This window comes from Poecilia mexicana, unplaced genomic scaffold (assembly GCF_051168715.1).
Source record: "Poecilia mexicana isolate PSO_F unplaced genomic scaffold, ASM5116871v1 scaffold_9, whole genome shotgun sequence".
Taxonomy (NCBI): Eukaryota; Metazoa; Chordata; class Actinopteri; order Cyprinodontiformes; family Poeciliidae; genus Poecilia; species Poecilia mexicana.
In genome coordinates this window covers 25386380-25400662 of record NW_028263378.1, presented here as the reverse complement: position 1 = coordinate 25400662, position 14283 = coordinate 25386380, and the positions used below count along the sequence as shown (strand labels likewise).

The 14283-nt window shown below is 41.7% G+C and overlaps 1 protein-coding gene across 1 annotated transcript; it reads left to right on the top strand.

The window, feature by feature from the left end:
* The first annotated feature begins 8393 nt into the window (after positions 1–8393).
* On the top strand, positions 8394–10444 carry lrrtm4l2 (leucine rich repeat transmembrane neuronal 4 like 2). Its single transcript, XM_088008502.1, has one exon. The coding sequence runs from the start codon at positions 8738–8740 to the stop codon at positions 10442–10444; it is 1707 nt and encodes a 568-aa protein (XP_087864628.1). The 5' UTR covers positions 8394–8737.
* The last annotated feature ends 3839 nt before the right edge of the window (positions 10445–14283 follow it).

The window sequence follows — 14283 nt, the reverse complement described above, 5'->3', positions numbered from 1 at the left end:
AGAATTATGTCTTCTACTCCGGCAGGGAGACATTTAAACCAGCTGAAAGCAGCATTCTTTTTGGTTTGGGAATGTACTGATACATCTTGTCGTTCCTATGGCGGCAGGAAAATAGCGCGTGGGAGCTTCTCTCTGTTTATAATTTCCGCAGTTACCTTGGAAAGGATGAGCTGACCCTCACCTGCACAGCATGCCAGCTTCTAATTCTGCAAATATAGGCACATTTACTAATGCAGCTTCCGAGAAGTGTTAATCCAGCACCAGCCTGTCAGCCTGGATGCAGGTATTTGACCTGTGTTAAAAAAAAAAAAAGAAGCACGAATTTAACAGTGAGTTGTTCATACAACATAAGCATGTACTTCTGTAATTGCAGTGCATAGGTTTTCCAGACTTCTTCTTGTTTTGACTTAGTGTTATAATGAAAACTATCCAGTTCAGCAGTTCACAGAGTAAAAACCACACGTTAATCTCTGGAGTCAAACTTCACCTGCAAACCGTTCTGGAGACAAACTGACAGAAAAATGCGTCACTCAGCATAAACATCCCAACAAAGAGGGAGCTCCTACAGACTACTTATGCAGTACAACAGTTCTGCTGTAGTAATTAAATTTTTTAATCACATTTCTGTTATCTTAATGACAGCAAGAAGGTTCTTTTATTAAATAATCTAATTGTTTTGCGAACTAAAAACTAAAAACTGCTCCATCTGTCAGCATACATTTATGGTATTGTAGTAAAAGATTGCTTTATTTACGGACGTAAATAGTCTTCATGTCGCTCATTTTGCAGGCCACAAAACCACAAAGTGCTTCTTAGTATAAACACAGATGGTAAAAACATAAAACAACAGAATGAATTCAAGATCAAAATGAGCAAAACTAGTTAAAAACCAGTCTGAATAAGCGAGTCTTCAACTGCTTCTTAAAAGAATCAACAGACTTTCCGCATATTTGTAAAAATGGGCACCAATAAGTATCACCAGCACCACCGTACACACAGCTTGTAAGTTAGAAACAGAGATCAGCCCACAGGAAATGAGTGAATTAAAGCAGAAATGACACATTCCATGACTGTGGAAACTGGTTCAGGCTTCCATTAACCTGAATGTTTGTTTTTAATACACCACACACTTTTCTATTTCACTGCTATCTGTAATCAAGTTCTTTTAAGGCCTCTCATGCCTTGTTTGTACTTTAGTTCCAAATAAAATTTTAATGAAGCTCCACAGATTGAGAGACGGGGGAGCCGTGCAGTGGCATGAGCAATGAGAGGGAGGTGAATTAATGAGAGTGATTGAAATGAAATGCCCCTCGTAACATCCTCGTGAAAAGTTCCCAATTAAGGAGAAAGTCCGCAACGTGCAAACGGACAGATTTTACCGTCTGTGACTCAGATGCAATTTTTTTTTCATTAGTTTCCTTGCTTGTGTTTGTGGTTTTAAATTTTTTTTATTTCAAAAACAAAAGGCAACAACTAAAAAAAAGTCCACATTCAAGGGTTGAGTTTTTTTGTTGTTGTGGTTTTTTGCAAACTTTTAGAAATAAAAGCAGCTAAATATTTTGAGAGTGATCGCCCTGTTCCTCAAATTTCTCTAATATGAATAAAAATACACTGTAAGTTGGACCTCATAAGCGTTGTGGTTGCCCAGCTTTCCTCAGACAATAAAATCGACAAACAATTTTTCACATTTTAAATTTGTAAATGAACACCCTGAAATGCAACCAAAAAAGATGAACAGATCAGTTTAGTCACCTTCAAAACTCATGTAATTTTAATCACAAATGTTCATTTTTGCAGTTTTTGACCACCTATACGTCAGGAAACCTTTTGAATTCACCGAATGGCCAGGAAAACTAAATCAGTATTGGGGTTCATCGTGATTCACTTCTTTTAAACACACTTTTATTTCACTGATGGGAAAGTCGAGGCAACATGCTTTGGTAGTCCGATTCTCCTCTTCGCGTTGCACCATATATTCTCTATAAGAGATGGGTCAGAGGGCTCTTTCACAAAGCCCAGACAGCAGATTAAGGCGGGATTTCCACGGCTGAATCCATCCTTCATTCAGTTTCCCAGAAGCTGCAGCATATTTTCTCTCAGCAGCTTCTCTGCTCCAGACTTACGGAGAAACTCTGTTCGTCGTTGAGTCTCTTTAATCACAAACAATTACGTTTTACCGCTATCTAAAAAACACCTAATCCTTTTCATCATTCAGAATAATACACCTTTCTCTTTATAGATGGCTTTGCAATAAAATATCACCTAAGAGTTACAAATTCTTACTTTTAGTAATATAACTGGGATCGCTATTAATTATTGAATCAAAGTTAATAGAGACAAAGCTGATGTGGTTACATTACAAAGATTGCTGCTCACTCAGTAGGGGGTTGTTGACTTCTCTGCAAGTACAGCCATGCAGAAAGATGAGAAAACCCCAATAAATGTTGGAGTTTTTATGGTTTTAGTTTAGAACAGCGCACGAGGGAAAAAGGCAAGTTAAATATCACTTACTGACTACTATCGACTCTTAGAGAGTAAAGTCGTGAAATTGAGAGAGTAAAGTCGTGAAATTGAGAGAGTAAAGTCGTGAAATTGAGTAAAGCCGTAACGTTACGAGAACACAGAAAAGTACAAGAATAAATTTGTATGGTGAATTAAAATGAGTTGCATACTTCTCATTCTGGTGATTAACATTTTTTGTTTACAGAGACATAATGTTCTATTTTAATCATGGTTTTGGCTGTATGTGGGTTCTTATCTCCATTTTATTTACTGTATTTGGTTGTTGTGTTATATTTTAGATATTTTAAATATCTCCCAGTGCCAGTTTTAAAAGTTCTTTACAAAGTTAAAGTTTGACAGGCCAGACTAGTGTCATTATGTCATTATCAGTATCTGGCATGGAAATGATCTCAAAACAATAATGTTATTGTTTATCGCAATAGTTACTTGGAGAAATCATCTCCAGCAAAGTTTGTTATGTTTGCATCCTGTGATACATTTAAGTAAAGAACGTCACACCAACAGGTGTTAGTGTGACGATTTACTGCTGCTGTGCTGCAAGATGACCTGTTGTGATTGATGGCGGGCCAATAAATTCTGCTCTCTACCAGAAAATTTTGAAAGTGGGTGAACTGAAGCACACCAATAACTAGCTAAAGGCAACAAACAAAACTAAGGAGACAGCTAGTCAAAGTGAGGACAGAATAACAACCTTAAACGAGGCGCTCATCCCTGAAAACCCAGGCCAAGTTTTAAACAATTCAACAAATAGTGGGCCAAAAAAAAAAAACCCACTGCAAATAGAGCTAAAAAGATTAGACTACATGGATATAAAAGGCTTAGTACCAATTATCATGCACACCTGAGGGCAAGTGTTACTGCAACAAGGGCAATTACTTTTTTACATGGGGTGAGGTTGATTTGGATGATTTTCTTGCTTTATAAACGGCCGAAAATTTCAGTTTTTTTTTTTTATATTTACTGATGTAATCTTTGCCTGATATACAAATAAGTTTGATGATCTGACACATTTAGGTGTGAAAATAAGAGAAACTAAAAGAGAAGAAGTCTGTAAATGGGTAAACACTTTTTGGCAGCACTGCAGATCTCTCCCTCCAACAGCTGCCGTAATAAAGATATAATCAGTATCACTCACTTCACCTGTCAGTAGACATAATGTTATGCCTTGTAGGTGTACGTTTTAGGTCCGAAGTGGATTTAAACAGAACAAGAAATAGACATAGGTTTTTTTTTTTTTTTTAAGGTAAGCACACATTATGCCTTCCTACTATAAGCTGATAGGCTTGTCACCTGTGTTTGACGGCAAATGATAGTAGTTGTCACCCATGAAAATGATCACTTTGTCTGTTTTTGACAGCCTGTGGACACGAGGAGTCACGTTTCCAGTTTTCATATTCAACACGATATCCAGCTGATAATCTGTTGGTAGAGCCGACACCTGATCAGACGGTAAACGCGACGCACTCCCTCCCGTTCCCTGAGCAGCAACTACCACGGATCCTCTCTACGCAGCACCGATTTCAAGCAACGCCTCCACTCCCCTCCTCTCTTGAACGCGTAGAAGTTGAATGGCATGTGAGCTCCTCAAACACGTGTGAGCCTGCTCCCCCCCACCCCCTTTGAAGAGCGGATTTTATTTGACATTCAATTACGGGCGGGCGCGTCTATACGTCTGGGAGGCACTGAATGAACTAAACGGCTCATCTCGCATCTCTCACATCCTCTCCCGCTGAGATGCTCCTGGAGCAGAGGCAAACTCACCTTTTCATTGCGCAGGCCCACATACGGTACGCTAAGTTTTCGTTTGGCAGAGAGCGACCCCCGCCTCTCTCTCCATCTCAAACCCATGTAAATCCATCATGATTAAATCCTCAAACAAGCCTGGATGCTTTCTGCTTTGACATTTCTGAGGTCACAGAGTTGTGGCTCAGTGTCACCAGTTTAAAAAACAACAAAAAAAAAAACAAGTAATTTCACATTGTGAGCACAGGGGGTCGCTGTTACCACATTATTAGACTTGGAAAGCTGTCCAGAAACGTTCCCAGAGTCTGTTTTGAAGCAGGGTGAACAAAGTGTGAAGAATGAGGATGGAACGGGCTCATAATGAGAACCATCTCTGTCTGCTGGTAGACTCCGAGGGCGGTAGAGTCTGATGCGTTCTGTTAATTCAGGCTGTTGGTTTAAATACTGTTTAGTGCATGATCTCATGGTATGGCATCACAGGCAGGCAGAGGTGCGAACTGCTTGTCTCCATCACACGTAGGCTGTTTGCGTAATTAGGCTTTGACACCACTCTAATAGGTGCAACAAGTGTTAATTATCAGTGCCGAATGACTGGTAACGGAGAAATGAGCCGTAAATTTAGAGTCTGCTACCACCTATTTTAGCTGTCATCATCATCATCATCATTAGTGTGTTGACTCTAACAACTGCTGAGGTTTCAAACGACCTAAGTTGTGTCATGTAGCTAACCTTTGGTCAAGATCGGATGATTGGTCTGATCCAGGGCTCAAGGTTAGGTTTTAAAAATAAATGAATAAAGAATAGACTTACTGTGAGTAATGTTTTAATGTTAGGACCTAATTGATACTTCCCAGTCCAATGCACTGCGTGGCATAAATGTTATTTGTGGCAGACAGGAATGTGAATGCTCCCTGCAGACATCTGTAGCTTATTCTCACTCTAAGAGTGAGAATAATTTTCTCTGTCCAAGAATGGCACCAAACACACAGCAAATAAAGAAAATGACGGTTGAAGGAAAAAAGCAACGAAATTGTGCTATTCGTGCTTTTTTTTTTTTTTTTAGAAATACAGTCAGAAAAGATCTACTACCACTTCGCCCCGGCCCCTCCAGTTGAATCATATATCTTTTGGGAACAACAAGAACATAAAACAGCATTGGTTTTCTGTTGAAAAATCACTTTATGCTTTCTTTTCAGGGCTTTTCTTCTTCTTCTTCTGTTCTAAGGAGACAGGGAATGAAGTCCTATGTTTTGGCCCCCAGGAGGCTGGAGTCTTGAAGTGGAACGCTGTGGATCAACACAGTCCGAGGCCTTAACCTTAAAGTGAAGGTTGAAGAGCAATACATAATTAAGATTACCAAACAAATAATATACAGATAATTCAAATTTTATGCATATGTTGTAAATGACAGACAGAATAATAAACTTTGCAGCTTCATGCTGTGTTTTCACTGTATTTTTTTATTTTTTACCAAAAATCTTAAATGGAAATGTATTGAAGGATACAATTTATTTTATTTGGAAACTGAAAGCAGCAATTATCCCTTCTGCTGCTGAAAACATTACAGTGTGTTTCTTATTATGATTACAATGGCTTTTAAAGCCTTTGTTTATTGTTATTTTAATGCGTGACTCAAAGCAAAAACAAGGAATTGGAGCGCTGCACCTTTTAGAACCGCATAACTATAACAAGATCACATTATTTGGGTAATTAGTCAGGCTATTTGTTCTAGTAGAAAGCCAGACATACTGCTTGTAGCTTTCTCACTGTTGAAACAGTCTTAAATTAATAAGAGGGCTGGCTGGGGCTCATTCAGTTTCAAAGCAGTGAGTATCTATTTTTGCCATCAGAAATATTTACAAACAGCCAAATTTGTCCTTTTTGCAATCAGGGAGCAAAAGAAACCCACACATACACACGCAGACACAAACACACACACACAGCACATGGAAACAAGCACAACTCTATGCTCCATATACTCCAGCACTTTCTCTGGCATTTCTCTAAAAGGACTTTACACAGAGGGAACAGTGTGACAGAAATTATAAGGGGTTTTAAAAGCATCTCTTTTTTATATATATATATATAGCTTCTCTACTGTTATGTTGCTTGGTTCTCACAAGGTCACATAGAGGGTCAACACTGCATTGATAGTTGAAGACTTTCTGCCATGTCAATGGGCAGAAAAGACAAGCATGTTGCCACCCCTAAGGGACATGTTGAAGCTAACAAATGTTGTTATGGGAGTACACAGAGATGACCCACAAACACAGGAAAAGTGTAATTTTTCACCAAGTTTGACCAGAATTTGCATTAGCATTACAGCTGTTGCTAAACTGAGACGACATTTATCCATGTCGATTCATTCACAGCACTAATAAACATACCAGCCTTACTCTACCAGGCTAGACAAGCGTGTGTAATGGCTGACTCAACCAGCATCCTCAGTTGTATCCAGATTAAGATGTAGAGAGGGAAGCTAACGTTGGTGCTAAGTGCAATAATTTTCATAGCTAATATGTCATGTCCTCTAAAAATGTTGGTTCCTCCACCTGACTCTGCCCCCAATAAACACATAAATATATATATTTTTTACTGTCAACAGATGTTTCTTGCACAAATTTCTGCATGCATTCTTGTCCATTCTTGATTTCTGATTGACTGTTAGGCTAGATAAATACGCTAAGCTGCTCTAACATATGAGTGTGTGTGTGTGCATGGTTGTCCTATTCTATTCCTCTTTACAAAATACATTTGCTTCATAGCTGTTTATATTCAACCAGTTGTGTTTATTTTGTACAGTTGAAAATGGCGATCTGTGAAGAATGATGAGGCCCTTTTCAGTCTGATCAATCAATCTGGGTCACATATTTTAAAGGGGCAGTAGTACGTGTTTTCCAGCCACATTCTGTGGCACAATAAAGTAACTATGTCACCTTCAGTTTTTAATTAAAATGCGGTATACATCAAATGTCTTAAAACGCCTTGAAATTGTGTCTCTGTCTCTTTAAGACCATCCTGCTCTTTCTAAAACTCCGCCTACAGGGAGTCATCACAACATCGCTCCTCTAATGACCCTTTCACAATATTTCTATCAGCTTTGCACTGAGAAGTAGCTTGTATGAGCTCACCAGACACACTGTTCTATCAGGTGTTTGCTAATTGCTGCTGGCTAGTCTGAAGGAGCTGAGTGGGGGAGATGAAGGGAAGAACTGCTCTGTGAGGTGGAAGCTTGGAAACTGCAGCTTTTAAGAGGAGCTTCATCCTCCAAGACGGAGCTACGTCAACCCAGATGTTTTGCACAGCTGAATGGTTGCTATGGTAGATCAAAGGATTTCTACAACATGCATGAAAGAATCAAGGCAACACTCCAGGTATGTTTATGATGAGGAAATAATATTATCACGTGACATAAAGCTAAAAAAAAAAAAAAAAAAAAAAAGAAAAGTCAATTTCACATAATACTGCTCACAGCAGATACATGCCTTCTGGCAAACATCAGAAAAATGAACTAAATCTATTAAGATTCACAAAAAAATCCCTGGAAAACTGTTTTATTTCACCCTTCATACCAGAGGACATGGTCCACATTTAAATGCAACATCCCTAAAAACACCAGCAGCAATCAAATGAAACTGATAAACACTCCTAGCAATTATTAGTTAATGGCAAGATTTTCCATGGCAGAAACCCATCATTTGTAAGCTTAGGTTCTTGAGGACGCCTACGCCTCTGAGAAAGGAGTGAGGTAAAGAGAGGCAGGAGGGAAAGAGAGCACAGAGAGGAGAAGGAGGGGGTGATGTGCATCAGTCCACTAGCGCTCAAATGGGTAACTGCGAGCACAGCAGACTGAAGTGGAGCGGCGGGTCCAACTACAAGCCAAGTGAGACAGCGTCCCCCTTTCTGAAGCGTCACCCGTAGGACCCGGCGCGGCTCTGACCACTGCGGAGAAACTTGCGTCTGCTGCCCAAGTGCAAGCGCTCAGTATGCGGACCGACCCCTGCAGCTGCGCAGACTGACTGACTGAGACCAGTTTTAAAAACACTCCTAATCCATTTTTTTCTCCTCTCCTTCCCCCGGAGGATTACTCCTTTATTCAGTGATAATGGGTAAGTCATTCAGTTCTTCACTGTTTTAGTGACACAGTTTCTGTCTCTTCAGTCTCCTTGTAGCCAGGACGACAGCTGTGATCAGCTTAAACTGAAAGATTTCTACTATAATGAGTCTGTCTCTATTTGTTGCCAGCATTTCTGCTACAAAAATTGTTTTTTTTTACATATACCTGTTCGCTTAATCAAAACTACATTCGTCTCCAACTTGTCTTCATATGCATCTGTAAATAGTAAAAGTACCTGTGAACATTTCTTAATGAAGCAGGTCTCAAAAACAGACATCAAGCTGTTACCCAGAGCATAGCCACTGTTTGAGAAAAAGAAAGTCTTACCTTTACTCATTCAATCCATCTTGTTGCATGCATTTTCAGAAACTGAGTCATCCCTTTGATTGCCTGTGCCCCACTCTACCCCCAACAGGTTCTGTGATGTTGGACTGGAGGTTATCTTGTCTTCTTCTGCAGGCAGCTGTTCTGCTGCTGCTCAGCAAGGGGGAGAGGATGTGCCCCGCGAGTTGTCGCTGTGAAGGAAAGATTGTTTATTGCGAGTCCGGCATCTTCCAAGACATTCCAATAAACATCACGACGGGGTGCCAGGGTTTGTCTCTGCGCTATAACAACCTGCTGGTTCTGCTGCCGTACCAGTTTGCCCAGCTCAATCAGCTCATCTGGCTTTACTTGGACCACAACTCCATCCACAGCATCGACGCCTTAGCCTTCCACGGTGTGCGCAGGCTGAAGGAGCTTATTCTCAGCTCCAACAAGCTGAGCTTTCTGCATAACAACACGTTCAGTGCCATACCAAACCTGAGAAATCTGGACCTTTCCTATAATCAGCTGCAGTCTCTGCAGCCAGGCTATTTCTACGGGCTGCGCAAGCTGCAGAATCTGCACCTCAGATCTAACGGGCTGAAACAGATCCTCATTCGCACGTTTCTGGAATGCCGCAGCTTGGAGTTTTTGGACTTGGGTTACAACCGCTTGCGCAGCCTCACTCGCACCACGTTTTTGGGGCTCTTCAAGCTGAGAGAGCTACATTTGGAACACAATCAATTCTCCCGGATTAATTTCTACATTTTCCCACGCCTTACCAACCTCCAGGCGCTCTATCTGGCGTGGAACCGCATCCGGTCGATAAGCCAAGGGGTTCCTTGGACCTGGCCAAAACTGCAGAAGCTGGATCTTTCTGGGAACGAAATCCAAACGCTGGAGCCGGACGTTTTCCGTTGCATGCCGAGCTTGCAGACGCTTAACCTGGAAACTAACAAGCTGAGCAGCGTTCCTGTGGAGGTGGTGGAGGCGTGGACCGCCCTGACCACAATCAGCCTGGCGGGCAACGCCTGGGACTGCAGCCCCAGCATCTGCCCCCTCATGGGCTGGCTCCGGACTTTCAGGGACCCCAAAGACATCAACATGATTTGCAGCGGTCCCAAGGCCACGCAGGGCGAAAGGGTGGTGGACGTGGTGAGGAACCGCTCAATATGCGGGGACGCTGCTAACATGTTCTCGACCACAACTGTGGTCATTCTGACCTCCACCCAAGCTGTGAGCGTCACGGTTTGGCCGGCGGCCACTGGAGTCCCAGCCCTGACTCATCCATCACCGCCACCACAGAAATCTACCCCATCTCCTCTGAGTCCTGGCGGGACACACATAAAGATGGCGGATCCCACCGTCGCCTCCTCCACCACCACCACCACCCTGAGCTCTACGCCCCCCTTCGCTCCACAGACCTCCACGCCATTTATCCCAGAGCTGCAGTTTGAACACATGGCTTTCCATAAAATCATTGCAGGCAGCGTAGCCCTGTTCCTGTCAGTGGCATTGATCCTGCTGGTTATTTACGTCTCGTGGAGGCGCTACCCCAACACCATGAGGCAGCTGCAGGAGCACTCAGTCAACCATAAGCGCAGGAAAAAGGCCCGCAAGCAGGAACAGGACCTGAACTCTCAGCTGCAGGAGTACTACCTGACTTACCACTCCAACTCGGAGGCACTGGACTCGTTGGTGAATGAAAACAGGCCGTGCACGTGCACCATTTCAGGATCCATAGAGTGCGAGGTGTGAGTGCTCCGCCCTCAGGAGACACGCGGTCTCGTTTTCCGAGCGGAGATAAATGGATTTTGATTTTTTTCTCTGTTGGAAGATAAGGAGGCTTTATCTCTGATGCAAGCAGATAGTCTGCAGCGCTGAAGGAAATACTTGGGGCTTTTTGGCACGACGATGTGCGCAGAAAGGATGAATTGAATGGGAAGATATATTTGGAGCTAATTATCGCCCCGACTGACATGGGAGGAGTGGTGGGATTAGCTGTGTACGGTCCAAACCCACGACGGGACATCTGCTGCGGCACAAATGGGCTCTGCGGAGAGACTGACCTTGTTCTTAGTCAGAGCATACTCTCATGAACCTACAAAGCCACTGTTTTTACTTACTCATTCGGTTCCAATCATGTAGCTCGTAAAGCATTTAGGACATATGCGCTCTCTGTGAGTTTGTACGTGTGCGAGTGCGTCCCGTTGCCATCTGGTCAGACGAGTAACAGCTCTGCACCTTCTTCTCACAGATAGCATTAGTCCGGTTGAGTTATTCCACAGTTGGCAGACGGGCTCAGCCGTAACAGCCGTACCCAGTGTATGTGTGTGTGTGTGTGTGTGTGTGTGTGTAAGATGGGGGTAGGGGGCAATCACAAAGAGAGCATCATTTGCATGAAGCCACTCTCCTTATTAAAGATGCTTCTCTTCCATGGGAGATGATCTGTCTGAACGGATAAAAGAAAATATGTACGTTTTCCGTTTGTATCGTCACAATCGACCCAAATGAGGGATATTTAAAGCTCATGAGACTAACCTCAGGACTGAGATGTACAAATGTGTCAGGTCCAGTTAAGGCCTTGGATGACTGTGTATGTGTGTGTGCGAGTGAGTGTGAGAGGAGTAACAGCGTTAATTTTCATATCAAGTTTTGTATTTATTATTGCTGTCATTATATTTATGCATTGTTTGTGTAAAGATATATTAATACGTGTGTTTTTGACTGTACAAATTAAAAGAAACAACAACAAAAAAAAGAAATCACAGGACAGAAAAAAGTCTGTACTTTACCCATTCATGACAGGAGCAATGGCAAAAGTGTACACACTCTGGTTAAAACGCCATTTCACGAGGTGAAACCTTTAATTTGATACATGTCAGTTCAACTGAAGAAACAGAGGGAAAATATAACAAAGAAAAGTGCAGCAGCCCGGTTGCATAAGTTTGCACACCATCAAATTAACACGCACCTTTTGGTTTCATCTCAGCGTGAAGATTCACACCAACTTCATGTTGTTATGAATCAGATTAAATTGAGATGATGCTCATCTCTCCTGATGTTTGCTCGTAAGCTAAAGCCCTCGTTTCCAGAGAGCGAGGTCACAAAGGATCAAATGGATCTCGTGTGAAGGTACCAACAATTACACCGCAACGTTTGCATGCCATGGTCCATTGAATAAACTCATCAACAACTGAGGAGATTAATTGCAAAATAAGTGACACATTTAATAAAACAAGAGCCGGGGGGCTGCCAAGAGGATTACAGCAACACTTGGAAGAGATATAGGACTTCCTGTTGCATTCTGGTTGTACTGCAGTAGAGCCTTACCCCCCACTTATAACAACTAATTGTTTTGTTGTCTAGAAGCCTCTTATAGCCTTCAAATTTAATTGTAATTTGTAAAAATAAAATATAAATAAAATCATAATAAGACCTTGGGTCCCTGAAAAATGTCTCTACCCTGGTCATCTGCCTCCGGTTCTGCTCTCTCTCCACATGTAAACACAGTCTCCTGTGTTTACATGCGACTGTTGTGTTCTGCATTTCTCTGTCAACTTTGTGGCTGAAAATCACTTATGAATATTTTCCTGGGAAAAAAACAAAAAAACATGAGGAATGACAAGAACTAAATAACACAGCAAAAATGTTCCCTAGAATGAAAATGCAGTTAAATATTTAAGGTAATCTATATCCAGTGAGATCTAATTTATGTTATGTGGAAAGGAGAAATGGCCAGGATGACCTCTTGACAGAGGTCATGTGTGTTGAAACAGCAAACAGTATTGTTTCTCGTGTGATGACGAGCTAAAGTTTCATTTTCTAACATGTGTGGTTCAACAATACCATGCACAACAAAACCTTGTGTTCAAATGTTTTCAACTAACATGTAAGAAATAAAACTTTTAATATAACCTTGTTGTTGGGACTGAAATATTCAGTTCATTTTTCTCTAGTAGCGAAACAGTTTATTGAGGTTTTATGCTTGTTAGATCAGGAAGACGTCGACGCTGTTTGGTTAAGCCTGTGTTTACTTATTGCACGTCATATTGCTATGACATCATCCACCAACTTTACACAACACCGCAGCAGATGACCAAACTGGAAACAAAGCTGCACTAAATATTCCAAAGAGTGAAAGTAAGTTAAAGCGTTTCAGTCAAAACTAACATGGCTGATAAACAGAAGAAAATATGTTGGTTTGGTTAAATATTCTGGTAAAACGACTAATGGTGGAGTGAAGTCAAACTTGAACCTTTCACTGTGGATCACCAAAAAAAAAAAAAAAAAAAAAAAACCTCCCCACAATGAAGCATGGTGGTGGCAGCATCATGCTGTGGCGCTACTTTTCGCCTTATGAAACTGAGGTTTTGGTCAAGACTGACTAAGAAGTTCTGGAGGATTTTGGGTCCATTTTGACTCAAAATCAACTAAAGGTGAAGAGAGTTCTCATGTTTTCCCATCAAAATAAGTCCAAACACACGTACGAAAACAACAGCTTCACCAGAAGATTAATGGTTCACAATGGCAGAGGCAGAGCGCCGGACTAAATATAACTGAGCATCTGGGCAAATATTAGTAGCAGAAGATGTAGAGTGCTGACAGAGCAATCTGCAAACTGAAACTGAATAAAAAGGTGCTTCAACAAAGCGTTAGTTTAAGGGATTCACTCTTATGTAACCGGGCTCCTCCTGCTTTTTAAAAGTTTTATGTACCCCACCCCCACCCTAACAGATTGCTTCGTTTTTATGATTAAGTGTACAAAGCTAATGTCACATTAAAGGTGAGAATAGTTTTAAAACTATTTATCATGGTGTCTTTTTTTTTTTTAACATAAAAACAAAACTTAACAGGAGATATGCACATTTATAAGAGCCACTGCGTGGAAAGAAAGAAATGCCTTTTAATCTGTGTGTTTTTGTCTGAACACGACACATTTCGGTTGCGTTTCGAAGGCGGCTGTCGTGGTTCCACACGCCTCCTTTTGCTGCTTTTCTCCTGCAAGCTCCTCTGGTTCTCCTAAATCCCCGACGGAAGTGTTCATTCAACCCGCCACAAGTGGATTACACGCTCCACCTTGGGCTCCGGAGAGGAGAGCCTGGAAATGAGCGGGTTTAAACTTTTAGGTTCTGCTTTCAGAGCCAGAGGAGCTTAAGTAGCAGATGTCTTTGTTTCGTTTTGTTGTTTTTTATTTTCGTGGGACGACATGAAACCGATTTGGATGCAGAAACGTGCAGGAAAAGCCTCAGTTCGACGGTGTTCTATCTCTCGGGGCGAGAAGAATCGCTCTGGTGCGGGAAAATGAAGGAGAGAGTGGAGGCAGCGCGGCCGAGGTCGAGACGGGTTAGCTGTAATTTAGTTATCATCCACCTTGCTGCGACCTTTTCTCCCCGCTTCAATTACTTGTTCATTTAGAGCAAGTAATTGAGCAAGGCTTTCTGTTGGTAGCCTTGGTAAAGACGTGTTAAGACCCTTTAAATAAACGTATACGTTTCATTGCAGATGTAGAAACTTGAAAATAAATGTAACTTTTTCCTCGAGGCCATTTATTGATTAGAGAAAGTAATATTCTATAACGTCAGTGTTTAGTTGTT

Bases quoted from the DNA above. Each gene is read 5' to 3' on its own strand.
- lrrtm4l2 (XM_088008502.1), top strand. From the start codon at position 8,738: ATGCATTTTCAGAAACTGAGTCATCCCTTTGATTGCCTGTGCCCCACT.